The sequence below is a fragment of the Leptodactylus fuscus genome, chromosome 1 (assembly GCF_031893055.1).
Source record: "Leptodactylus fuscus isolate aLepFus1 chromosome 1, aLepFus1.hap2, whole genome shotgun sequence".
Taxonomy (NCBI): domain Eukaryota; kingdom Metazoa; phylum Chordata; class Amphibia; order Anura; family Leptodactylidae; genus Leptodactylus; species Leptodactylus fuscus.
The window spans coordinates 135,015,573-135,041,484 of record NC_134265.1 but is presented as its reverse complement, the minus strand read 5'-3'; the positions used below and the strand labels follow the sequence as shown (position 1 = coordinate 135,041,484).

General features: G+C 43.4%; 1 protein-coding gene across 1 annotated transcript; it reads right to left on the bottom strand.

Moving 5' to 3' along the window:
* Positions 1-1,953: 1,953 nt before the first annotated feature.
* On the bottom strand, positions 1,954-13,877 carry PPP1R3E (protein phosphatase 1 regulatory subunit 3E). The gene is made up of 2 exons (XM_075277291.1): positions 13,442-13,877; positions 1,954-2,442 (listed from the first exon to the last, which is right to left on the bottom strand). Exons 1-2 carry the CDS (start codon positions 13,853-13,855, stop codon positions 1,954-1,956), a joined length of 903 nt encoding a protein of 300 aa, XP_075133392.1. The 5' UTR covers positions 13,856-13,877.
* Positions 13,878-25,912: the final 12,035 nt, after the last annotated feature.

Genomic DNA, 25,912 nt, shown 5'->3' with positions numbered 1-25,912 from the left:
ATAAAGGACATCACGTATTACACTTTGTCAGTCAACAGAAACTCCTAACAAATCCTCAGAAGCACATGTAAACAGAGCCGAAATAAAACACAGACAAATGTTATACCACATTCCCTTTACGATAGGCAGATTAAGAGAAGCAGCACATTAGAGGTGAAATGTAATGACTCAATGTGACAGTCGTCCTGCACATAACTGTGACCTTTGTTCACCCAACTCCAGAGCTTTAGAGAAACTGAGCCCAATTCTTGTAGAGATTTCCCGTGTTCAGGTGCTAAATGGTGACATATGAGCAGATAACTAACTAAACCTTCACTTGTGAGGCAGTGGGCTAAGACATCAGACAGAAACCCGCCTGTCTTGTAAGTTACCTGTATGGTAGCAGCATATACACATCCCTGCATACAGAACATATTCACATCGCTCTGGATTAACCAGAAATAGGATATCTAAAGCAGGTTAAACTAAAAACATACATATGTGATAGTTTGCTATGGGTTACAGTATAGATCATCTTAACAGCCCTCTGATCTAGTCGGGTCTCTTGATTTTCCTGACACGGTAGTAGCTTTCACTTTTCCAAGAAGTCTTTGGTGTTACTTTAAGACAAAGGGCAATTTCTCTGTAATGGGACATTCACGCTACCATTGTAAATGTCTGTTGCTCTCATCAGTCATAGACATTAGGACATGAATAGCAATAGGGTGAAGGATGCAGGTGGAGTACCAACCTTCTGCCTGACAGAAGAAAGCTTCTTTAGACTGAAAGTAGATGGATGGTGATTAGGGTTGAGCCAATCTTGATATTTCAGGGTCGTTTTTAAAATCCAATTTCCGATCATTTTCCATTTGAACCCAATCCCAATGCAAGTCAATGGGATTTTTTAAATAATTGGAGATCGGATTTTAAAAACAATCCTATTGACTACACAGTGTGGAATTCAAAAATTGAACGCTTTCATTTTTAGACTCCACGCTGTGTAGTAATTAAAAAATCCCCCAGCTACTTAAATCCCCTCCGTTGTCCACTTACCTGCACAGAAGCGCTGCCGATCCACGCTGCTCTCGCTCCTCTTCTTTCTACTGTGCATGTCTGCAGAGCACCGTATGTGCCCCCGCCTCCCAGGCTAGTGTTACTGATAATGGTATTAGGCGGGGCTTGTTGTGGCTTGGGAGAGTGTGGGCGGGTACAGTAACCGCCCACACTCTCCTAAGCCACAAGCCCCGCCTTCTTCCTAGGTCTGTAACACTAACCTGGGAGATTGGGTCGCGCACGGACCGAGAAGAGAACAGATGGGGAGCAGCAGCGGATCTGTGCGGGTAAGTGGACTTGTCTATCGACTCTTCTGCTTCGTCCCTGCTTTATCGTATACTCAGCTCTGCTACATCTGAGATGTAGATCTCAGATGTAGCAGAGCTGATGAGTATACGGTAAAGCAGGGACTAAGAAGAAGAGTAGATAGACAAGTCAATGTACAATAATGCAGATGTAGCAGAGTCAAGGATACGGCACAGCAGAGAGGAAACAGAAGAGTATATGCCAACTACTCTTCTGTTTCCTCCCTGCTATGCCGTAGGAATGAAGAATGGATGCAGCCGGCGCGCAAGGGGTTAAGTGGCCGGACGCCAGCACAGGCTGTGTGTCAGCGGCATCCATTCATTCCTAACATTGTTAGCTTTTCCCACAATGCTTGGCCAGTAGCATTGTGGGAAATAACCTCCAACCTCGATCCTGCCTAAAAAGATCGGGATCGGAATTCCGATCGCGAAATTTACTCGATTGCCAATCGGAATCCGATCCCCATCGCTCAACCCTAATGGTGATCTACCTGCATCCTTGAGCCTATTGCCATTGATGTCCATTGCTCTAATCCTATGATAGATGAGAGCAATGGATATTAATAATGTTAGTGTAAACCTACCCAAATGCTGAGGTTACACACTCTCTTCTCTCTTATATAAAATGAATCCATCCATTCTCAGACTCCTGAGTTCGAGAAGCTTCGGGTCGAACAAGGCTGTAATTTCTGCCTTTGTTATTGTCCCAGAACTCCTCAGTCCCTACTTGATAGCGGATGGCAAACTCCAGAGAGGAAACCTGTGGTTGATCCAATTGCGGGAGAGGAAGACGAAAAGTAAAGAGATCTGTGCCAGGGTGCCCAGGCCCACCATGGCACAAACGAGCAGCATACAGAGCATGTGCATCCTGATAAGAATGCCATTTGTTGAGAGAATATCGCACGGTGACTCTCTTTTCATAAGCCAGGTCAAGAACTCGAACAGAGCCCCACAAAAAACAGCTCTCACAGCGCATGCTCTGCAGGCACACGCGCTGATCCCATGTCTCTTGATCCCATGCACTCCGCTCCCAGGATTGTTTCTCCCATGTTCCACGTTCTACTATCCATGATGGTGATAAAGCATGGCGAGCCTCACACCAGCTCTGTAAAACAGCAACATCTCAGTTAGGTATACATTGATGTGTATTAAATTTATAAATTATCACTAGTGACATTCTTCTAAAAGTGGCTTTCTAGGACAAAACATGAAAAAAAAACAGTGGTCGTGTGTATTAATGCAGCGCAAAACTGACACAGATTTACTTTTTCCTATCACAGCCATTTTTTTTTTTTTTAGTTTTTTAATCTGCTTGTTCAAAAAAGCCGTAGCTTTTTAATTTTTTTCCTTCACAGAGCCATATGAGGGCTTCTTTTTGCAGGATAAACTGTACTTTGTGATGATACCATTTAATATTCTATTCAATGTACTAGGAAGCTGTAAAAAGTTGCCATATTCTGAAGCATGTAACTTTTTTTTTATATTTCCATTTGCAGAGCTATATAAAGTGTATTTTGTTTTGGAATGATAGATGTACGTTTTATTTATACCACTGTGGCGAATGTCTGATGTTTTCATTATTTTTTTTATTAAAATTTCTATGGGAGGTGAAATGGCAAAATAAAAAAAAAAAATAAAAAAAAGGAAAAAAGACCAAGTTCAGTTAACAAAGAATCAGAAAGAAATGCCGTACTAGGATACTCTCGAAGGAAGTAGCACACCAAGATCCTATATTGCTGGGCAAGGTATAGCTGATGAAGCAGATCTCTATACAAACAGACAACAGGTATTGACAGGGGAAGGCTCACAGATGTATGCTAGCCTTTCAAGTTGCAGGCAATAAGGGTGCACCAGCCCAATGGGCAGTCCCATTTGCATACAAATCAGGAAGAAGCCATGTCTGCTGGGAGAAATTGTACATCAACGCAGCATTCCAGCATTAGTCTGAGTGGTAGATTGATGAAGCCTGCATCAAATTTATTAGACTCATTCTCATTGTGCTATCCCGGTCATTTTTTTTTTAGTTTATTTAAGAAAAAATAAATAAAAAGACATTTTAAAAATTGTAATCAATATTTTAAATTGAGGCAAAAATCACCAGCCATTTTGAGAGGCTTCTGGTACGTGGGCAGAATCTGAGCTGCTGTTAATATGCCATTTCTGAGCTGGTAATAAACTTATCCCTGGAGCGGAATAACAGCATCGCTTCTGCCGCTGCTTGCTTCATGCAGGGCAGGAGCATAGCGATGTTGCAGGCATCTGTGCCGGCGTCTACACTCCCCGGCATCTTCCTCTCTATTACAGTGGATGCCGGATCTGTATTCACATATGCAAAGCCAAGCGGCAAGATGCCGCTGGCCCTGCGTGCACGCTCATAGACCAGTCTAGCCTTCACAATGCGAATACAGACCCGGCATCCGCCTCTCTCTATTACAGCGGATGCCGGGTCTGTATTCGCATTGTGAAGGCTAGACTGGTCTATGAGCGCGCACGCAGGGCCAGTGGCATCTCGCCGCTTGACTTTGCATATGTAACCCCGCCCATCAATGACGCAACAAAGCCGGAAGAAAGAAGAATTTACAGCAACGAAGACTGGTGAGTATGAGACGTGGGAATACCCCTTTAATATCCAGATATCGAATCCTTAGGCTAAGTGCACATGGAGTTTTTTGGATCAGAACCTGAGGAGGAGGCTGCCTCAGGTTCCGATCCATAAAACGTGTTGCGGAACTGAAAGCCGCTGCACGGCACCGGCTTCCAGCCGCGCACCCTCCTCCGGATCAGGCTCAATGAATGGGCCTAGTCCGTTAGAGGGTGTCTCTTCAGGTCGAATCGCGAGGCGAGTCAGCCTGACAAATGAACATCTCACTTCTTTTTTCCGGGAGCCAAAGAAATGGCTCCCGGAAAAAGCTCGTGCGCAGCTTCCATTGATTTCAATGGGAGCCGTCTTCTTGGTCCGGGTTTTGAGGCGTTTATGGCCTCAAAACCCTGACCGAAAAACTCTGTGTGAACTAAGCCTTATTTCTCCAGCAATAACTACTGAGGAAGAGTCAGTAATGCCCCATTACACATCAGACCGTCATGACATCCATCTCTACCAAATCTGACAGTTTCAGCTGGTGTTATTCTAATGTGTATGGGCACCTAAACACCTAAAGTCATCTTTTCATTGAGGGGCATAATTCTATTTTGTACTAGCTAACAAAGTACACTGGTGGAAATTTACTAATTTTCACTGCACCTGAGGAATACAATGTTGCATCTAGTCATAGGCCATTGTTCTCAACATGAAGGCACTAAGAGGCTGAAAGGGGCATGTCTTAAGATGCAACAAAGTGCACCCACGTAGTGCTAAAAGGCAGCATGAAATAAACCAACTAATAGGTGGTGTAATCTTAGGCAGGGTTCACACTAGCGTCGGTGTCCGACAGCTAGTGTCCGCGCAAAATCTTGCGCGGACATTAGCATCGGTCACTAGCTGTGTCTGTTACATTTTGCATTGATACATGTAGGATTTAGCTGTCCGCTTGAAAAATCGGACATCTTTGTGAATGGACACTTAAGGACAGACACAGACTGTAAAGAACGCACATGATGTCCCATTATTATTATTATTTAAATAATAATAATATGTATGTCCCATTTAAATCAATGCAAAATGTTACGGACACAGCTAGTGATTTTGCGCGGACATTAGCATCGGACACTAGCTGTCGGACACCGACGCTAGTGTGAACGCCCCCTTAGAGTAGACAGCCTAAAGATGCACCCTCCAGATTTTCATCCTGCATAAGGTTGCTATAAGTATACTAACAAATTAGTGGGCCATTGTTTTTAGGCTGTATTTATAAAGAAAGAAACCCATAAATAATAAAGCCATATGGATTGGGTTAATGACTAATCACATCAGCAACTATCCAGAGAGCTAAAAAGTGGTTTGAATGGAAATTTTCCAGAAAGGAAAATCCCAACTCAGTAAAAAGCTAGCCCCATGACTGAAGTACTATTCTTGGAATTGTCAGCAAACCATCTGACTTTGATCTGAAACAATTACAGCTAATAACGGAACACATACTGTGTACTTCTGGTCAGAAACAGTACTGTAACTACTCAGAGCATGAGAGTTCTTGAACGCATATAAATCTGCTTTAGTATCTTGAGCAATAGAATTAAGAGACTCTTAGAAAACACTTTTTTATGACAAGCTAATAGGAACTCAGAAGTCAGAACAGTGTAGGTCCATGTACGTAGCAGGTTCCATGTACGTAGCACTCCATATGTCATTGTATGGTACCGCTCTCAAAGCACCGTATTACGATTTATTTTACCATAAAAATATAATCATGTAATATGGCACATCAAGTGTTTAATAATGTGGCACGGGAGCCTTTCATTCAGGTCTTAGTGACGGGTGGTTTCTAGAGCACCACCGTTTGCACTGTAACCCACAGTCTCACTCTGGAGACTAGAATGAGGCCCATTCTTCTATTTGGAGCATGGTCTGGCCCAGGTATATACAGTGGGGATAATAAGTATTTGATACACTGGCAATTTTTCAAGTTTTCCCACCTACAAAGAAAGGAGAGGACTGTAATATTTATCACTAGCTTTTACCTGCGACTTCGTCTGCGGTGATTTGAGAATTGGGCGGACACAGACGTGTGAAACTGTAAAAGTGCTTTAAAAAGTTTGGTGGGCTAGCAAATGTGATGTGTTGTATTGTGTATGTAGTGATACAGACAATGTGATGTGTTGTATTGTATTGTGTATGTAGTAATACAGACAATGTGATGTGTTGTATTGTGTATGTAGTGATACAGACAGTGGAAAGCTATTAGTAAATGTGAGTGAGTAGAGTGAGGGCTACTCCTGAGGTGACAGTAAGGAGTGTGCAGGCAGGTTGAGGCAGGAAATGCCAGGCAGTGTTTGTGAGTCTATAGCTGGGGCTAGGAGTCCTGCTTTTGTGAGTCTCCTGCTAGGAAGCCATGTTGTTTAGTGGCACCAAAAGTAGCCTGTGACTCAATCCTAAGGGAAAACTATGTTTGTGGAAAATTGCACGCAAATCCGCCCAGGCGTTTTAGTGTGATTGAGGAACAAACATCCAAACTCACAAACATCCAAACACACAAACTTTCACACTTATAATATTAGTAGGATTAGTTCACTTCAACTGTGAGAGAATCTAAAAATAAAAATCACATTATGATTTTTAAATAATTAATTTGCATTTTATTGCATGAAATAAACAGAACTCAATGTTTGGTATAGAAATCTTTGTATGCAATTACAGAGATCAGACGTTTTGTGTAGTTCTTGACAAATTTTGCGCACACTGCAGCAGGGATTTTGGTCCCACTCCTCCATACAGAGCTTCTCCAGATCTTTCAGGTTTTGGGGATTTCGCTGTGCCACGCTGAGCTTCAGCTCCATCCTAAGATTTTCAATTGGGTTCAGGTATGGAGACTGACTAATCACTTGTGGATGGGGGAAAAAGGGGAGTATTCAGCCACCAGCAGCAATAACAGAAATTCAGATCAAAAGAGCAAAGTAGTCAGCGGCACTACTGCGACAACGCTCATGTTCATAATTATGTGTCAGTATTGGCAAATCTTCCGGCTGTAACAGCCAAAAAAAAACATGGAATAAGTAAAATCCCGGGGTGGTGCTCACTGTGAAAAAACCTAAACAGGCAGTGACATATCAATGTGAGATGTAGAAAACAGGGCACTCACCCGCCACGGGATACATAAAACATTCGTTTTTATTTCATCCTCTTTAAAAAAGGTCACACCTTGACCATCGGGGTACAGAAGGCGGAATGATGCAAAGAAACAAACAGCGACGATCATTTCGTGCTTAGCGCACTTCGTCAGGCTAGCTGGTTTCCTTTGAGAAAGGAAACCTATATCCGAAACGCGTCAGTCTGGCGCAGTTTCCAAGATTGTCACATGCGTGTATGAAGATTTTTTCATGGATTAAATAAAGAAGAGTTTTATCTTTCCTAACGGGGCTACGCTGGTTCTATTTTTCGATCGATCTGCATGGAGACTGACTAGGCCACATCAGGACCTTGAAATGCTTCTTACGGAACCACTCCTTAGTTGCCCTGGCTGTATGCTTTGAGTTATTGTCATGCTGGAAGACCCAGCCACATCCCATCTTCAATGCTCTTAGGGTCCATTCACACGGAGGAAAATGGTGAGGAATTTGATGTGGAATTTCAGCGCTGAAAAAAAGGCCTTCCATTGACTTCAATAGGTTTCCTTTGCAGCGCTGAAAAAAAAGCCTCCCATTGACTTCAATGGGAGGCTTTTTTTTCAACGCTGAAATTCCACACCAAATTCTTCTGTTGTTAGTCAAAATCTTACAATACATGGCCTCATCCATACTCCCTTAAATAAGTTGCGGTTGTCCCATCCTCTTTGCTGAAAAGCATCCACAAGGTATGAGGTTTCCACCCCCATGCTTCACAATTAAGATGCTGTTCTTGGGGGTTGTACTCATCCCTCTTCTTACTCCAAACATGGTGAGTGGAGTCGACACCAAAAAAAGATAATTTTTTTTTGGTTTCATCTGACTACATGACCTTCTTCCATGCCTCCTCTGAATCATCCAGATTGCCACTGGTGAACTTCAAACAGACATGGACATATGCTGCCGTGAGCAGAGGGACCTCCAGGATTTTAATCCATGACCGCGTCGTGCGTTACTAATGGTAATCTTGGAGACTGTGGTCTCAGATCTCTTCAGGTCATTGACCAGGTCCACCAGTATAGTTCTAGGCTGATTTCTGAAACTTCCTTTCTCATAATCATTCTTACTTCCACAAGGAGAGATCTTGAATGGAGTCCCAAACAAAGGAAGATAGGCAGTCATCATTTTCTAATCATAAAGCCAACAGTTGTTGCTTCTCACCAAGCTGCTTGCCTATTGTCTTGTAGCCCATCCCAGCCTTGTGCAGGTCTACAATTTTGTCCCTGATGTCCTTAGACAGCTCTTTGGTCTTGGCCATGGTGGAGAGGTTGAAGTGTGATTGAGTGTGTGGACAAGTGTCTCATACAGGTAACGAGTGCAAACAGAAGCAATTAATACAGGTAAAGAGTACAGAGTAGGAAAAACTTACAAGTCTGTGAAAGCAGAATTCTTGCTGGTGGTAAGTAATCAAATACTTATTTCATACAATAAAATGCTAATTAATAATGTCACAAAAAGCGACTTTCTGGATTTTTTTCTAGATTCTGTCTCTCACAGTTGAAGTGTACCTATGATAAAAGTTACAAACTTCTCCATTCTTTGTAGGTGGGAAAACTTGCAAAACCCCAGTGTATCAAATACTTATTTTTCACAATGTAGCAATGCAAAAGAAATTCCGAATCTGAGGCTAAGGCCCCACGGGACGATTTGCAGCTATAAAGCGCTGCGGGAAAAACCACGGCAGGTACGCATTGCGGTTCTTCCCGCAGTGCTTTAAACAGAAAGTTCGCTGAGTTTCCCTCCGCGGACTTTCTGTTACGATTATATCTCTGGAGAAGCCGCCGGCGTTTCCGTAGATAGAATTGACATGCTGCAATTTCCAAAATCTCGCTGCAGTTTTTACTGCAAAGTGCGCACAGGATTCGCAAGAATCCCATCCACTTTGCAGTTACTGTATAATGCCACAATTTTACTGACAGCATTTCTGCCACGGGCAAATCGCCGCATTTCCGGCCCGTGGGGCCCCAGACTGAAGGAGCCAGCCTTGGGATACTGCCTCACATCAGTGTTTTCTGTAAAGTTAATTGATAACAGCTTTTGTTTTCTGCCATTGGCAGGGAACAGGTTAACAAGTTAGCAGAAGCTTTAATCAATATAATGAAAAAACTGGCATGTGACCATATAATGTAGCTGCTGCAGCTTCTTATGTCCTGCTCTATACACTGCTCTGCCACTTCACATTGCAATTGCAAAGTGTACATCCTCAGGTCACTTCTATTAACCATTCACGTAACTGTCTGGGTTAACAACAGTAAAGGTGCATTCACACTGTGCATTATAATTTAGAGGCATACTCTGCAATCTCTGTCAGTCCCCCCACACAGAAGTGAATTAGAAGCGTGTGAGTGTGTCCACACTGAGGGGAAGGGACCACTGTTCTGGCGACAAATGGGGAAGTTAGTAAGGTAACACTTACTGCCAATCCTGTGGATAGATAAATTGTGATTATGGAATAGCCCTAGGCTGAAGCCCTTTGTGGTATAAACTTGGCCGCAATGTTTTACAGTCACTGCAAAGTGGATGGGATTCTAGTGGCGGTTTCCCTTTAGGTATAAGAAAAACTATGAACTTTTTCTGAAAAGTCCTGCCAGAAAAAATGCAGAGGAGCTTCAGTCGCGGTTTTTCCCCACAGTGTTTTTTGGCTGCAGCTCGCTAGCCTAAAGGAGTTATCTGAACGGGACCTGGAGACCTCCCTGACCCCAGCTCGGTGATTGATTGTTGTACCTTTATCAGCATGGGCAGCTGGCAGGCCAACCTTATGGAGCCTGCTTTAAAAATTTTACACAGAATATACCTGATCCCCCTCTGAATCACATAGCGTTTACCTTACCATTCCACTCCTATGTTTCCAGGGCTGTAATGCTCTGGGTGATACTCTTCATGTTTGGACCTGCCCTCTAGCCCGCCACTATTGGAAAGCCATCCATTAACTGCACCGGTCTTTCTATTTGGCCTTAAGCCAACTACACCTTGGCATACCCAATATAAACGGCTTTAGTATATATTGATGGCAGCGAGAATCCATATTGCTTCCAATTGGAGAAAACCAACTTTCTCTCATGGTGATCATTGGCTGCGTAGACACGATCAAGCTCCATGAAAAAAAAAAAAATAAAATTAATACAATCATTGCCACTATTTCTGATACCTGCCCGCATTTTCACAAGGTCTGGTTTCCTTGGGTTAATAGGACCAATATCCCAGGCCTGTCATATTGTCTCCAACTTTAATATGTAACTGGCTGCGAGTGTTATGATTTAAGTAGAGTCTTCTCTCCCCGACCTATGTTCCTTGGCACATTTAGCCCTTTCCCCTATTCCTTTGTGTTTGTTGCTGGTTATATACCTTTTTACCCCTTTTACTTTTAAAACTTTAATATTTCGGTTTGTCTACCGCCCAACCCGTGTTCTCCGTTCACTCAATTACCTAACACTTACATCCTCTATTATCAGAACCTCCCACGCTCATATACAAGACTTCTCCTGAGCTGCACCACTTCTCTGGAATGCTCTACCCCGGACAATTAGATTAACTCCCAATTTCTACAGTTTCAAACGCAAACTAAAAACGCATCTTTTCAGACAAGCCTATCACAATGTCTAACATAAACCCTTGACCTTCCTCTGTCCCCGCTCCCACATTTCCCCACATGATATGATGTCATCTCATGCTAACTTTATAGGTCCAAGCTCCATCCATATGCTAAAGGACACGACTGTTGATGGCTCATAAAGTTTTATGTTTATGTTTCACCTCTATTACAAAAGTGTCTGACCTCTGTATAAGCAATGCCGCCCCCTCTACCTCATAGATTGTAAGCTCTTGCGAGCAGGGCCCTCAGTCCCATTGTGTGAAATGACTTTCTTTGTAATGTATCTTCCTGTCTGTATTTGAACCCTACAAATTGTACAGCGCTGCGGAATATGTTGGCGCTATAGAAATAAAATTTATTATATAAATAAAAATTATTATTATTATTATTATCCTATTCCCTTTTTCTACTATGTACTTGCACTATTGGTTATTCTAATTTTTTTGCCTGTAAACTGTACATTTTGCTGTTATACAATAAATACTTTTGAAACTAAAGGGGTTATTTGGTACACTACACAGACAGACCATTGATTGAAATGGGAACCATGCAAAATTGTGTTCCATTAGTTTTCTGCACTACATTTGGCCAAAGGGTCAAGAAAGATCATTGTATGCACAAGCCAAATGTACCATAGGACAACCTTGAAATGGAATATGGCAAAAGAGCCTCCTATTGGTATGGACCAGCATAACTTTAATTTTTTATAATGTATAACTAAACTTTCAGACAACTTCTAATTTTCTGGTAGTATTTGTGTAGTTAATATATTTTGTGATATATTTTATTAACATATTTTGTTTCTTTCCTGTGAAATCCTGCATCTCTCTATTCTTCCTTTTTCATATGACACTAAGATTGCTTGGCTATCTATATTATTTCCAGAGATATCACTGGTTGAAAACATAGTCAGGAATGGGATATTTTTATGTAGCTGTATATGTGTGGTATAATAATCCCAATCCCGGCTCTCTCATATGATGCCAAAAGCAAGTTTGTACATTTTATAATGTGCAAGATAACAGTCGGTGGTAAGTGACCTTACCACCCGACCCCCATTATTTTCTCTACATTTTACACAGCTCTTTACTTCATACACAGTTAGGGAGCCTTCACACGGAGTATACGCTCCGCTCATTCTGAACGTAAAACACGTTCAGAATGAGCGTGTAAAAACCAGCTCCCATTGACTTGAATGGGTGCCGGCATACGAGCGCTCCCCATTGAAATCAACGGGAGGCTTTTTTCCTTATTGCTTTCAATGTGATATGGCAGAGCCGACTGCGCAGACGCCAGAGTGTGACCCAGCCGGAAGAAGACGCAGAAGAGGCGGTTGCTCTTGAAGATGGAGGCGTCGCTGGAGAGCGTTCTCTCGCAGCATTGGGGACGCCCCCAGTGCTGTCTGAGTGCTGTGGCCCGCCCCCAGTGCTGCGAAATAACTAATTTGCATACCGGTAAAAAAAGGTATTTCTACCGAACGAATACTGGTATTACCGGTATTTCTACCAGAAATACTGGTGGTTTCCCTATAGGTATAACTGAAGCAAGAAGTCCTCAAAATAAACCTATGTGAACTTTTTGTAAAAAGCGCTGCAGGAACAACCGAAATGCATTAGCCTTAATAGGGTTTTCCCATCTTTGCAACATATTCTCTATCCACAAAATACAGCATAACTTGTAAATTTTTAAGGGTTTGACTGCTGGTTCCCTCATCAATCACAGGGTGGTGTTTTGCACCGCATTCTCAATAGAGTGGTGCTCAGAAAGGTGCAACCCTGTTTCATTCATTTCGATGGGACTGCAGAAACTGACTGACCACCAATCCATTCAGAATAGGCTGCAATGTGATTGCTGGGGGTCTTAGTGATCTGCAACTTAGCCCCTTTCCTGTCCTTATTTTTTAAAGATTTTTTATAAAGATATTAAAACAAAGCAAAAACTATATAAGGCCTCATGCACACAATTGTGTATAGTCAGTGTGCTAGCCATTTTTTCACAGGTAACAGACTAACCCATTCATTTCTATGGCCCCATACACACAACTGTGTATTTTAATGGTCTGATGTATGGGTCTGTGAGCCAAACTTAGAACAGGTCTTCCTTCTCCTGTCCGTTTTGCGAACTGTATTTCCTGAATGAATGGGCCCTCAGAAGGGCAAGCGGCACACGAACATCTGTGTGCCTTCCGTACTGCTCAACAATGGCTGTGTGCATGTTGCTTAAGTTTGCTATTACTATGAGAGAACCCACCTTAAGAATGTCACTTTTGCTCAGTGAATGTTTTAAGAAAAAAATGTATAAGAAAATAGTGCAATTGTAGTTCTCTTCTATTCCCACCCATTCCCTGTTGTTTCCAGCATCCCAATAAGTTGAATAATTACAATATACAATTTGTCTTGCAAAAATTAGGCCTAATATGGCTCTAAGATTAAAAAAAAATTAAAAGTTGTGGCTTTTAGAAGAAGGGGAGAAAAAAATGAAAATGCAAAAAAACAAAAAATGGTTGTGGCGAGAAGAGGTTTAATGGTGGTGCTATTATGTGGCTTTCATGCAGAACAATGGTTATTGTCAGCTAACAATCACTACACAATTTCTGTTAATAGGCTATTCAAATCTTACAATGGAATGATTTTTCTATAGGAAGATGGCGATACGGTTTTCAAATTATCTTTAGATGTGCGCGGTCTGAACCAAGCGTTTGGTACTGATATTATAGACTAGTGAAGGGGAGATGTACACGATGAAGCACAGTACATACCGCATCCTCTCTGGCAATGCACGAGCCCCCGAGTTGTTCCATCAGTTCTTTCTGCAATCGATGGGTGACATGCTGAGGGATACAAGGAAGGTCTTCACGCCTGAAGTGGCGCACAGACTCCAACTCCAAGCCTAACGCATCGGCAAAGCGCACTCTCTTTCTGGTCTCTGGACTTCGGTGCCGTTCCGCCCGGGACACACGTAGCGCAGGCGCGGATCTCGATCTCCACCTACGCGGAGCAGTCTGGGCTTTCACTGTACAGGAGAGGCCAGGAGAGGACGCCTCTTCCTCTACCTCATCATGCTCCTCCAAGCTGGGTCTGGCGGTCCGGTAATAGGCTCGCTCATATAATCCCGCTATATAACTCAGGTTTCTGGGGATGTCCCCTGAGGGAGGTCGTGAGGGGCGAGACATCCCCCCAGGCTATTGAGCAAGCACCCAGCCTAAGCGAGCTATCCTTTCTGTGCCATACAGCTGGGGCTCAGCTCTACCCTGAGCAGTGTGCCATATATATGATGGACGTGCAGCTTCCCTGCTATTCACACCCCTGTGGAGCTCTGTATACCTCGATCACCTTGCTGTGTGGGCTGCCTCTGTGTCAGTGCTGCACTCCATCACCCGCAGCTCAGCATCCTGCAGACGCCTGGACCACTACCGTAACACTCCGTGCAGAGCGGCAGTCTATTATGGCCAGCCTCCTCCTGTCCACACAGCAGATTGGAGGGGAGCTGCAGGGCGGAGCCCAATGCAAGGTGATCTGTGTAGGAACAGACGCGAGGCAATGAGGAAACCGGGGAGCAGGAGAAGAGTGGCGGCAGCCGGGACCCGGGGCGCTTGTGAGGAGACAACCGCTGCACCGGAGGAACCTCAGCCACGGGCACATAACACTGCACGGGGGGCCGCTCTGTAGACGGACCGGAGAGCACATGCGGCGCCGCATGGCCGGAGCTCCGTGCAGCGGTAACATGCTAGGCTGCCCAGACAGCGGCCATGCAGGACACAGCAGCACACCTCCCCGTCACCAGTGCTCTCAGTCCGCCTCTCATTGCTTCTGTATCGCTGTAGTCACCTGTAAAGAGGCGGCTCACTGAATATGAGGTAGCGGTGCATGCTGCCCGTATATTCTGCACATTACGGTATGGCGGCATTTTCTAGTCCTGTGGGCCAGTCTGCGCTGTCCAATCAGAATGGAGCTGGTGAGGTTGTGGGGACGTCATCGGGCGTCGCCATGACAGAACCGGAAGTGGATTCGACTGAAACCGAAAAGGGAAGAGGAACGGACCGAGGTGGTCTAAAGCAGCATGAGAGTGGCAGCAAGAGGCTACGGGGGGTCCCCCAGCAGCACATGACTGGTGAGAGGCTGCCACAGGGAGGGCTTCCATGGATGAGCTGCAGGTGTCCAGGGGGGTGGGGGCTCTATGCACCTGACACCACAGCTATTAGTAATAGGTGTCCTGCTTCATGTCTAGTACCCCCCCCCCTCATGTGTCTGCACCCTGGCCTAGTGAGGCAGAGCTTTCCTAGTCTAGCAACTACAATGGAATCTGAACTGGTTACTTCTCCCAGCAATGGCTACTTTGCCCTGTCCTATTCATGACCTGGGGTCTGGCTGGTGCACATGGGGGGGTTGCCTGTAAATGCTTATATTCCCCATAATCTAATAATTTTTTAGCACTTTTTTTTTTCTTTATAACAATGCACTGTGCTGTTCGCCTCTTATTCCTCTTCAACATAACTTGACACACCCTTCCCAGGTGTGGGTGTGTTAGTGTACAGTGCTGACACTCCCAGTCTGTGTAGTCACACACTCCTTTTAACAATTGGGAATGGTAACATCTAGTTGTCAATTCATTTAGCCATTTCCAATTGGTATAATGGTACTATGCAGGTTTATAAGGCATTATTTCCTGAGCCTTTTCTAAGGCCCGGTTCACATCTGCATCCGGGCTATTCAGTTCCCCTCTCTAAATGAAAAATGCGGAGAGAAAAGTCCTGCAAGCAGCACATTTCTCTTGCAGAAACCACACGGACCCCATTATAGTCTATGGGGTCCGCGGGTTTCCTAACGTAACCGGATTAGGTTTCTGTTCAGAGGGTTCCCAAGTGGACTTCCTGAACAGATACCCAAACCCAGATGTGAACCGGACCTTAAACAGCTGTGTGAAGAGAAATGAAAGGTCCTCTCTAAAAGCAACACAAGTGAGAAATTGCTCATAAGGGAGTGTGTAATGACTGATGGGGGGGGGGGTATTTTGGAGTTTCCTTTCTAATAGCTACATGTTTCTACCTTGTAGCAGCCAATTACATATTTTTTTAATTAAAGGACGTATATATTTATTCAACTTTCAGAAAGCCTGGATGGCGCAGTCTGATCCAAGAACTCGCCCCCTGGTGGAAGACTTTGTGCAGTATAAATTGTGCCAGCGAAACTTAGTTCCAGAGCCAAACCAAGCTGCATCCTGTCCTCTGCATTCAGCTATGCGGGCTGCTGGAGATGAGTTTGAAGAACGTTTCCGGCAGGCTTTCAGTGAAATCTCTACACAGATACATGTAACACCTGGCACAGCATATACGCATTTTGCGGAGGTGGCAAGTGGCCTGTTCCAAGGTGGGGTGAATTGGGGTCGTGTGGTAGCGTTTTTTGTGTTTGGCGCCGCGCTTTGCGCAGAGAGTGTGAACAAGGAGATGGCCCCTCTTTTGCCACGGATCCAAGACTGGATGGTGACTTACATTGAGACCAATTTGAGGGACTGGATGCAGAGCAACGGTGGATGGGTGAGGCTTTGTCTTATAATAGGAACACTATGTAGACCTACAGTATATTTCATAACGCACATACTGTACAATGTGTTCTATTATTAATGTAAGCCTTTGATTCTATGTCTTCATTAGAATGGGTTCCTGTCTCTTTATGGAGATGGCGCTATAGAAGAAGCACGAAGGCAACGTGAAGGAAACTGGGCTTCATTGAAGACTGTACTGACGGGGGCAGTGGCTCTTGGGGCTCTTATGACAGTGGGAGCTCTGTTTGCCAGCAAGTGACACCCAAAGCAACAGACACTAAATGTCCATTGCAAACAGTGTGCTTAACCATGCGCAACCAGCTGTGTGTGTGAGCTGAATGGCATTGTACACAAGGTTGTGTTACCCAGTATATGTACATTAGGTATGTGAGAGAATGGTTTTTAGTACTGTGCATGTAGGCATGTCTGCAGCCATATATTTTTTCAGTGCATGTGAAGTAAACTTGTTTAGTGTGGAAGCGGTGCTTGTATGTATCTGTTGTGCCTGTAATGCTTTGTGTATGGAAGAGCGACCTGTATTGCTCGGTATGCATTTGTGTCTGTGATGCAGTGCAGGTATTTATTGCTTTTTTATTTTTGCTGCTGGCCATATACTTTAATGGAATTTGTGGGAGTTTCGTCCTCTCCAGTTAAATCTTTCCTCTGCTGTATTTGGGTCCTGAAGTGGGTGGTTTTTGTTTTCAAAAACAAAAACTTTTTTTTTTTTTTTGCGCTTTTGTAAACCACTCTGCGTCTGAGGGTGTGTAGGCTCCTGTAGCAGGTTTGTGCATCACTCCCTCAAAACTGTTTACATCTGGTCTAAATATTGGATAAAGTGTCTTCATAAGCGCCTCTATGGAAAGACAGCTGAGAGGAGGAATTTCCCACCTAGGTCATTCTTACATGAGGGAACAGTGGCTTCCCTCTCTACAGAACACTACAAAGAGAAGTGGAGCAAATTTTATCCATGCATTAAAGATTCCTTAGCCACAACTGCTTGTGTAGTTCCTGAATTACTTTTTTCTTACGTAACCTACTCAGATGGAGCCAAGTATGATAAATTGAGGAGCTGTGAGTGATTTGTAGAGCTGTTTCTTATCTCCAAGGATGCAATGACATGCCTGGAGGCCTCCTCTGGTAAATGGAATGTGTTATTTACTGGCTCTAACAATCATGTAATAATACCCCAACATGGCATTATTTTCAGATATCTCTTCATAGTCGTCTGTGGCAATTCCAATGGGCTACAAAAAATCAAATCTTCTGTGCCATACAAAAAATATTTTAAAAAAATCCTGAAAATGTGTGGTTGAGGTGGAGTTTAAACCGCATTTAAAAAAAAAAAAAAAAACTGCTTGCATTTTTACCATGGTTTTTTTTTAAATGCACTTGCCATTTTTACAGGAAAAAACAATTCTAAATACACCCTTAGGTTAAGGCCCCACAGGACATCCCGCAGCAAAAAGGCGCTTTAGACAGAAAGTTTGCAGCGTTTTCCTCTGTGGGCTTTCTGTTACAATTATACCTATGGGGGAATCCCTGGCGTTTCTGTAGGTATAACTGACATGCTGTGATTTACAAAACTACCAGTTTTGGAAATCGTGGCGTGTCCGCACCACATTTTTTGGATTGCAAAGTGGGCATGGGATTCTCTAGAACCCTATACACTTTGTCCTTACTGTAAAACGCCATGATTTTTCCCACGGTGCAAATCACGGCTTTTCCATCCTGTGGGGCCCCAGCCACATTGCATACTAAAACCTTTCAATTTTCACTTTAGTCATGCATCCTAATAATAGTCTGGTACCTGTAAATTCTGCAGGGTTTTCCTTGCTGCAGTCATTTACTTTACAGACAAGATTACACTAGAAGATAACATTAATGATCTCACATTATCTATTGCCACCCCCTCCCCTGCACAGAGCATTTCAGGAAAATTCCCTGATGAGCTCCACATGAAGTGACATCACACCTATTAGTCACATGAGCATGCTACAGCAAAGCCCCATCCATCTGAATGAGTCTGAGCTGCAACATGGCCATGTGACTAAAGGACGTGATGTCACTTCCTGAGAAGAAGAAATGGAGCTTTGTATCATAATGCTGGAAAACCTGTATAGGCCAGGGCCACACGTTGCGTAAAAACCATGGCAGTTTACAGTCCCTGCAAATACCAGCAGTGGAAATCCTGCAATTTCCAAATCCGATGTGTTTTTGGAAATCGCAGCATGTCAGTTATACCTATACGGAAACACTGGTATTATAATAGGTATAAATGAAGAAGAAAGTACGTAGAGGAAAACTCTGTGGATTTTCTGTGAAAAGCTCTTCAGACTGTTAGGTGGGGCCCTACGCCGTAGGAACGCATTTTTTTTTTCTTTTTTTTTTTTTTAAGCGAAACCTAGTAGTGGCTAATAATGTGAAAAAAACCTCTTATACTTTTTGGCTCAAAAATACATAGCAAAATGTGCAACAAAGTGTTTCCGCAATGTGGGGCCCCAGCCTAAGAGGTTTGTAAAAAAAAAAAAAAAAAAAAAAAAAAACTTATCTGGCCTCCCAGTGTGGTTCGGTCCTGCTGCTTGCTCATCTGTCTTCTTGCAGTGGAATTCCTTGCCAGCTCTGATGTCCCTTACTCTGATTGGCTTCATCAGTCACGCGTGGCGGGGACTTAGGCCAGAAGACAACAACAGATTGGCAGGACTGGACCGTGCTGGAAGACCCTGGGGGACAGGTAAGTATGATTTAAATGGCCTAATTAAAAAAAAAAATACAATTTTAGCCTGGACAGCCACTTTAACAGCGCAAGGAGGAGCTCATGCAAGTTGGTTGCCCCTATAATGTACAAAAAATAAAATTGAAAATCGACACTCTGTAAATAAAAAGACTGAGAAAATAGTGATATTTAATCTAGATTTAATAAATTTAAAACAAAAATTGCACACGTTTCCTTTAAAACTGGGTTGTACACATGAAAGTGTTATGTCTCCCAAAACCTAAGCAGACAAGAAAGGAGGCTTGTTGAAATTTAGCTCCATACACATCTGTGAGAGGAGAGTGAAGTGACCCTTTGAAGGCGTTGGATAATTTGTTTTGTGTATGGGCAGCTTAAATATTTAGAAATATTTTGTTGCCTTTTAGTCGCAGTGAAGGTACATCTATTTTAAGCTTGGTTGTTTAGTCTGTTGTTGTGATCATAGGTTAAGAACATCAAAACATATCAGAAAATATGCGGATGCAGTGTGAACCAAGACTTAGCATAAATTCGTATAGCAGAAATACCGTACGCTTGTGAAAAATAGAAGTTTTGCAACCTAGGGCGACTGTTTTCATGGATCTCTCGTACATTACAGTGAATGGAGGGATCTGTAAAAACGGTCAAAAATAGAGCAGGAATTATTGAATATATTGATCATGTGATTAATCACTGGGTTGTGAGGAACGCCCACCTTGATAGTACTGTACCATAACCTTGTACTGTCAGAGGGGGTATTCCTTACTGCCCCAGCGATAACACAGAGCTATAATGCTCACCCTTCTGACAGTGGGGAGATATCTATTCTGAAGTAACAATTGGCCTCAACAATCGCATGTGGTGGGGACTTCCGCTGGAAGACAACGGACTGGACTGTGCTGGGAGGTACTAGAGCATTGTGGAAAGGTGTATATAAATGTGTAATAACCTCCCCTGCTCAAGAAGGAAATGCTGATTGGAGGAGCGGGGCTTCTCTTTGCTTCTTCCTGCCTCACTTGATCAGATTGCTGCCTGAAGTTTGTAAGTATATTGAACAAGTGCTTACAACTTCCATACGCCTGCAAAGGCACTCTCCTTAAGGAGTTTCCTTAGTACTGAACCTGGTCTATAGTCTCTCACCTAGCCAAACTATTTTCCCTACGCTGTGCTGATGAGATCCAACCAGATCGAAACAGCGCTCTCCACAGCTGGGAGTCTGTTCCTTTTGGAATAGATCTACTAGTTTGGCAATAATCTCACATCATGGTGTTAGGCTATCTGAAAAAGCCATGCCTGATATTTAAGGGGCTGTCCTTGAGGCAGCAAAAAGAAGCATTGTTTTCCTATTTACATCCTGGAAATCAGTTTTGCATATTCCCTACAACTTCCTGGGCATTTTGGTTTATCCTTCCTTATCTTATCTTTGTGCTTTGTGGGATTATTCATCTTCATGGGAAAGCTAATGACCACAGTAGGACTGACAAATCTTGAGAAGGGAGGAAGTGGTTAATGTTCTACATAAACAGAGCCCTTCTATTCTGTCTGCATTGTGTTGGTCAGGTTGTAAATAACTGAAAATGCATAGCAAACAGACCCCAGAAACCAATTTAAGCATCTTAATAAGGCCCCTTGCAGACGACCATGGGCAAGATCAGTGTGGTATCTGAGGGTTTTTCCTGGATAGCACACTGACCCATTCATTTCTGTCAGTCCACAAACATGACCCTATGTTACATGGATCAGTGTGCGGGCCAACAGTCCAGGCTGCAAAACTGAGACAAGGTCCTGTTCCTGTCCAATATTGCGGTGGTGCTTCTGCAGCCCCCATTCATTCAGTGAGTGAGGCCACAGAATCATGGTGGGCAGCAAACATGACATCTGTGTGCTGTGCAGTCACAGCCAGCAGGCCACACGTGTTCGTGTGCAATTAACCTTAAAGAGGCTTTGGATTATTTATCTACGTATCCTCAGTAAAGCTAGATGCACACGACCGAGGTGCAAAATGGCCATAAAAGAACATCCATGTATACGGCTGTCTTGCACCTGTTTTCACACATTCCACATACATTTCAGTGTATAGAGGGATCTGTGAAAACAGCTGAAAATAGGATATGACCTTATTTTTTGACGGTACATGACGACGGACGGTCAAAATAACGGTCGTGAGAATAAGCCTCAGTCACTGATAGTTAAATCAATAATGCTATATGACGTCCATTACAAAAACAGACTTCACACAGCCAGTTTTCACTGTTATGAGAATGTAGCCTAAAGCTATGTATTTTGCATAGAGTGAGATCAGCACACTAGTATTGCATCCGAATAACAGAGAGGTGGACTGCTATAACAGCAGTTACACATGAAGCCCAGTGGACCCTACTGACTGAATATAAACTGAAACCAGCAGAGGAAACAGTTCAACTTTAATGGGCACACTCAGTCGTCTGTTCTATTGCCACAGACCAATGGTATGTAGAAAAAGAAAGGACACATGCACTATTTTGGGCTGTATTGTGGATCACTATCCTATTCTAAATCTAGTTTAAATCTCATCCATTTTGCGGCTACTGCACACTACAGTGGACTAACTGCTGGCTAATCTGCTGTGAGTATATGCTTAGTGCTCATTTACACAACAGAGCCATGTACTCAGCCATGATAAAGTGTTTTTCACGACCAGACATACATCTGTGAAAAATAGAAACTGTCAATATAAAACAGTTTCTATTTTTTTTCTCGCATCAGTAACAAAGGCAATTAAAACAACAGCTATATGAATAGATCAATGAAGATCTATGAGGCTGTGTGCAGGCCATTAATCCAACAGCTAGTAGGTGGCTAAAGAACCCTATCATGTGAACTAGCACGAAGTCTAAAAATTCATTGCTTTCTTTTTTAACCAGACTTTCTTCCAGACTACCCATTTGGTTTTTAAAGAGGACCTTTCATGGGTTTGGGGCACAGGCAGTTCTATATACTGCTGGAAAGCTGACAGTGCGCTGAATTCAGCACACTGTCAGCTTTCCCGATCTGAGTCACCGGTGAAGAGCTATCAGTACTGGTACCGTAGCTCTTTACAGTCAGAAGGGCGTTCATGACAGTCAGGTACGTCCTTCACAGCAGCGCCTATCGCGCTGTACAGTGTGTGTGGAGAGGAACGCCCCCTCCTGATAATACTCTTATATGGACGAGCACTATGAGCAGAGGGAGGGGCGTTCCTCCCCACTCACACTGTACAGCACAATAGGCGCTGCTTTGAAGAAGGACGTACCTGACTGACTGTCAGGAACGCCCTTCTGACTGTAAAGCGCTACGGTACTGGGACCGATAGCTCTTTACCCGGGGCACAGATCGGGAAAGCCGACAGTGCGCTGAATTCAGTGCACTGTCGGCTTTGCAGCAGTATATAGAACTGTCTGTGCCCCAAACCATAAAAGGTCCTCTTTAAGTCTGGATAGTGGCTTCCTTGTTCTGCAAGGACGTACCAATAGATCCAAACTGTTTTCAGTAGCTGTACAAAATAGTGCAGCTGCTGAAACGGATCCGTCTGTAACTTCAGCTGGAGGTCCCAGAGAGAAGGCAGGGAAGGTTTATTACCATCGTCTTCCCGATTGCTGTGTTCACAGCTATGGGCGCCACCATGATGCAGCTCCCGGAGTTCATGTTATCTGTAATGGAGACGAAAAAACTATTTTAAAAAGTTTTTTAGTATTACTTTTTGTGTTATTAAATTAAAAAAATGAGAAGTAGAGATGTTTTCCCTCTTGTTTTATATTTTCCTGGATATAAAAAAACAAAAAAAAAAAAACAATTGCATGCAAAAAAAAAAAATAAAGCTCTAGTTGTCAATGAAAAAAGACCAGAAACTATTTGAATAACCCAAATGCTAAAAATATTATAGCCCTCAAAACCGCACATACAAAATTCCCAACAATGAACAAGAAATTGGCCCGGTACTGAAATGGTTAAGATGCTGATGTTTCAATTGTACATTTTAGCAGACACACTCAGTCTAGTTTCACACCTGTGCTGGAGTCTATGTAGGGGAGAAAAAAACTGCAGAAACCTGGCAGACCCCATTATAGTCTGTCAGGTCCGCTTTTTTAAAAAAAAAAATTTTTATAACCGTACGGGCTCTCCATCTTTCGGCTCCCTATGCAGACCCAAACGATGGAGAGACGAACATTAGTATGAACCTAATATCAGTCTCTTAGAGGCATTTATGACATTCAAGGATATGTTTTGCTGCCAGTATATCCATTTTGTTCTGAATATCAAAGATATGGTCAATGTATACCACTCCTTATATAATGTTGGTATTAACCAGTCATGGTATAGTAGTATTATTCAGTGAGTGTATTTTATGGTGGTATTATTTAGTCAAAGTATAGTGACATTATCCAGTCACTGTATGTTTAGTTACTGTATGATATGGTAGTATTTAGTCACAGTAAAGTTGTATTATGCAGTCAGTATATGGTGGTTTTAGTCAGACAGTCTATGGTCGTATTATTCATTTGCGGTGTAGTGTATTAATCAGTGTATGTATGGTGGTAGTACTCAGTGATCATGGTACAGTGGTGTTGTTTTGGTACTGTATGGTGGTAATATGCTGTCCCAGTATGGCGGGCTTATCCTCAACCATAAGGGTTCTTGTATATTAATACATGCAAATTACTGCTAAGCGGCCACTGCGGTAATCTCACACATGTTATTGCTCCCCCCCCCTCTTTAATGGCCCCTCAGACCAGTGCCGCACCTCCCATGAGGTGACCTGAAGCGACCGCTTCAGGCGGCGCTATGCCAGGGCCTGCATTTTTGCTTACCTAAGCCAGTCCAGGACAAACTGTCCTGGACTGGCTTAGCGTCACCGTCTCGGCAGCCCAGCACGGGAAGCGAGCGGTGGATTGGGGGATGCCCAGTGGACGCAGCGCTGCTCCAGCGGCCTCCCCTCACGCTCAGGCAGAGAGCAGGTCCTCTCCCTGCCTGCTCTCTGCCTGCTAATGCCACTCCGCCCCTGGCCCCCTTCGCTCCGTCCCGCCCCCTCCTCCTGGGGGGGCGGCTTTCTGTCGTCCGCCTCGGGCGGCAAAAAAGGTAGGTTCACCCCTGCCTCAGACAGTACTTACCTGACTTGTCCTGGATGTGCTCTCTTCCCCTGCTCTTCTCCTCTTATCAACCTGATTCTATATAAATAGAATCCTATCCAGCTCCAGAGGGGAGAGGGAGGCTGCTAATCGATTTATCGCCTCATTCTGTGCACTGGTGGCCTCCTATTCTAGACCAGCCATACTAGACCTTCTTTCAAACACACCCTTTTCCCTCCACATTGCTCATGTATAACAATAACGTAATTAAAGGGCTCTATCACTGGGAAAAGTCATTTTTATCTAATCACATGCTTGCATAGGCTTTAGAAAGTCTATTCCACACTTACTTATAGTATGTAAATTGCCTCAGTGGTTTCTGAATAAGTCCGTTTTTATTCATATGCTAATGAGCCTCAAGCCAGCACAGGACGTTCCCAGCAGCCTCCTCTCTCCTATTATCTTCTATGTGTGTGAGGCAAACAGGAAGCTGAGTCATCAGCAGCAGCAGCCTGTGCATAGGAAACAACAGGAGAGGTGTGCACCATGTATCGTGCACCAGTCTAATTAGCATATGAATAAAAACGGACTTATTCAGAATCCACTGAGGCAATCTACATACTAAAGGTAGGTGTGGAATAGACTTTCTAAAGGCTATGCAAAGGTGTGATTAGTTAAAAATGACTTTTCCTAGTGATAGAGCCCCTTTAAGCAAATCCCAATTTTGTGGATAAGTGGGGTTGACCACAGCTTTATTATACACACTGGACTGGTTGTGAGGACGTCACAACAATATATGCATATGAGGGGTGGCAGCAACCAGGTCTAACGCCCACTTGGGGACATCTTTTTTTGAACAGAAATGAGCTCTCTAACACACACTAAACTCCTGTGAGGCTCCTGTTGGTACATTTATGCTTGTGAGTAACATCTGGAAGGTCTCTCTGATGTATTTTCTATTCACTCGCTCTGGATGTTCTTTTCTTTGAAAGTTAAGGTTTTTTTGGCATTTTATATCTTAAATGCACTTATGTGAATGAATTAATAGTAATTTGGACTAAAATTTGGTCAAAACCCGTAATAAAAAAAAAAAAAGCCAAATATTTTAAATAAAAGTGACATTTTTTATATTATGTATTTTTAACTAAATCTAAGTCCAAATTACTATTAATTCATTCATATAAGTGCATTTAAGATATAAAATGCCAAAAAAAACCTTAACCCTCAAAGATAAGAACGTCCTGAGTGAGCTAATAGAAAATGCTTCAGAGAGACCTTCTAGTTGCAACTCACAAGTCAAAATGTGCTAACAGGAGCCTCACAAGGAAGAAGAATAGAGTTTAGTGCGTGTTAGGGCTAGTTCACACGAGGCGTGATATGGCGTATTTTTGTCCTGATTGTGATGCAGGAAGCCGCATCAGAATAGGACCAAAATGCGCCTGCCACGACTATCAGACGGCCTCAGACAGTCGCGATTTCTCACTCCGGAGTAGGCCCAAATGAATGGGCCTAGTCCGGAGGGTGCTGTCACGAGGCCGACTCCGGGGCTGAATCAGCCGCGGAGTCCGCCTGAAGAAAGGGCAGCTCGCTTCTTTTTCCGTGGGAGGGAACATACCGCTCATGGAAAAATGGAAGCTAACGGTCTACATAGACCTCTTGCCTGGTGTGAACGATCCCTAAGTGACTCATTTCAGTTCAAAAAAGGATTTTCATGAAAAAATTGTAAAAAAAGAAACATTTTATAAGTCTGTTTCCACTTCTTTTGAGGTATTGCCATATTAACTTTTCAACGTTTCTTTAAGAATATCCAACCTTCCGGTCTGTGGCATAGCAACACCTGGTGCAATCACTGAGGGCGCCCTACCTTCCTGAG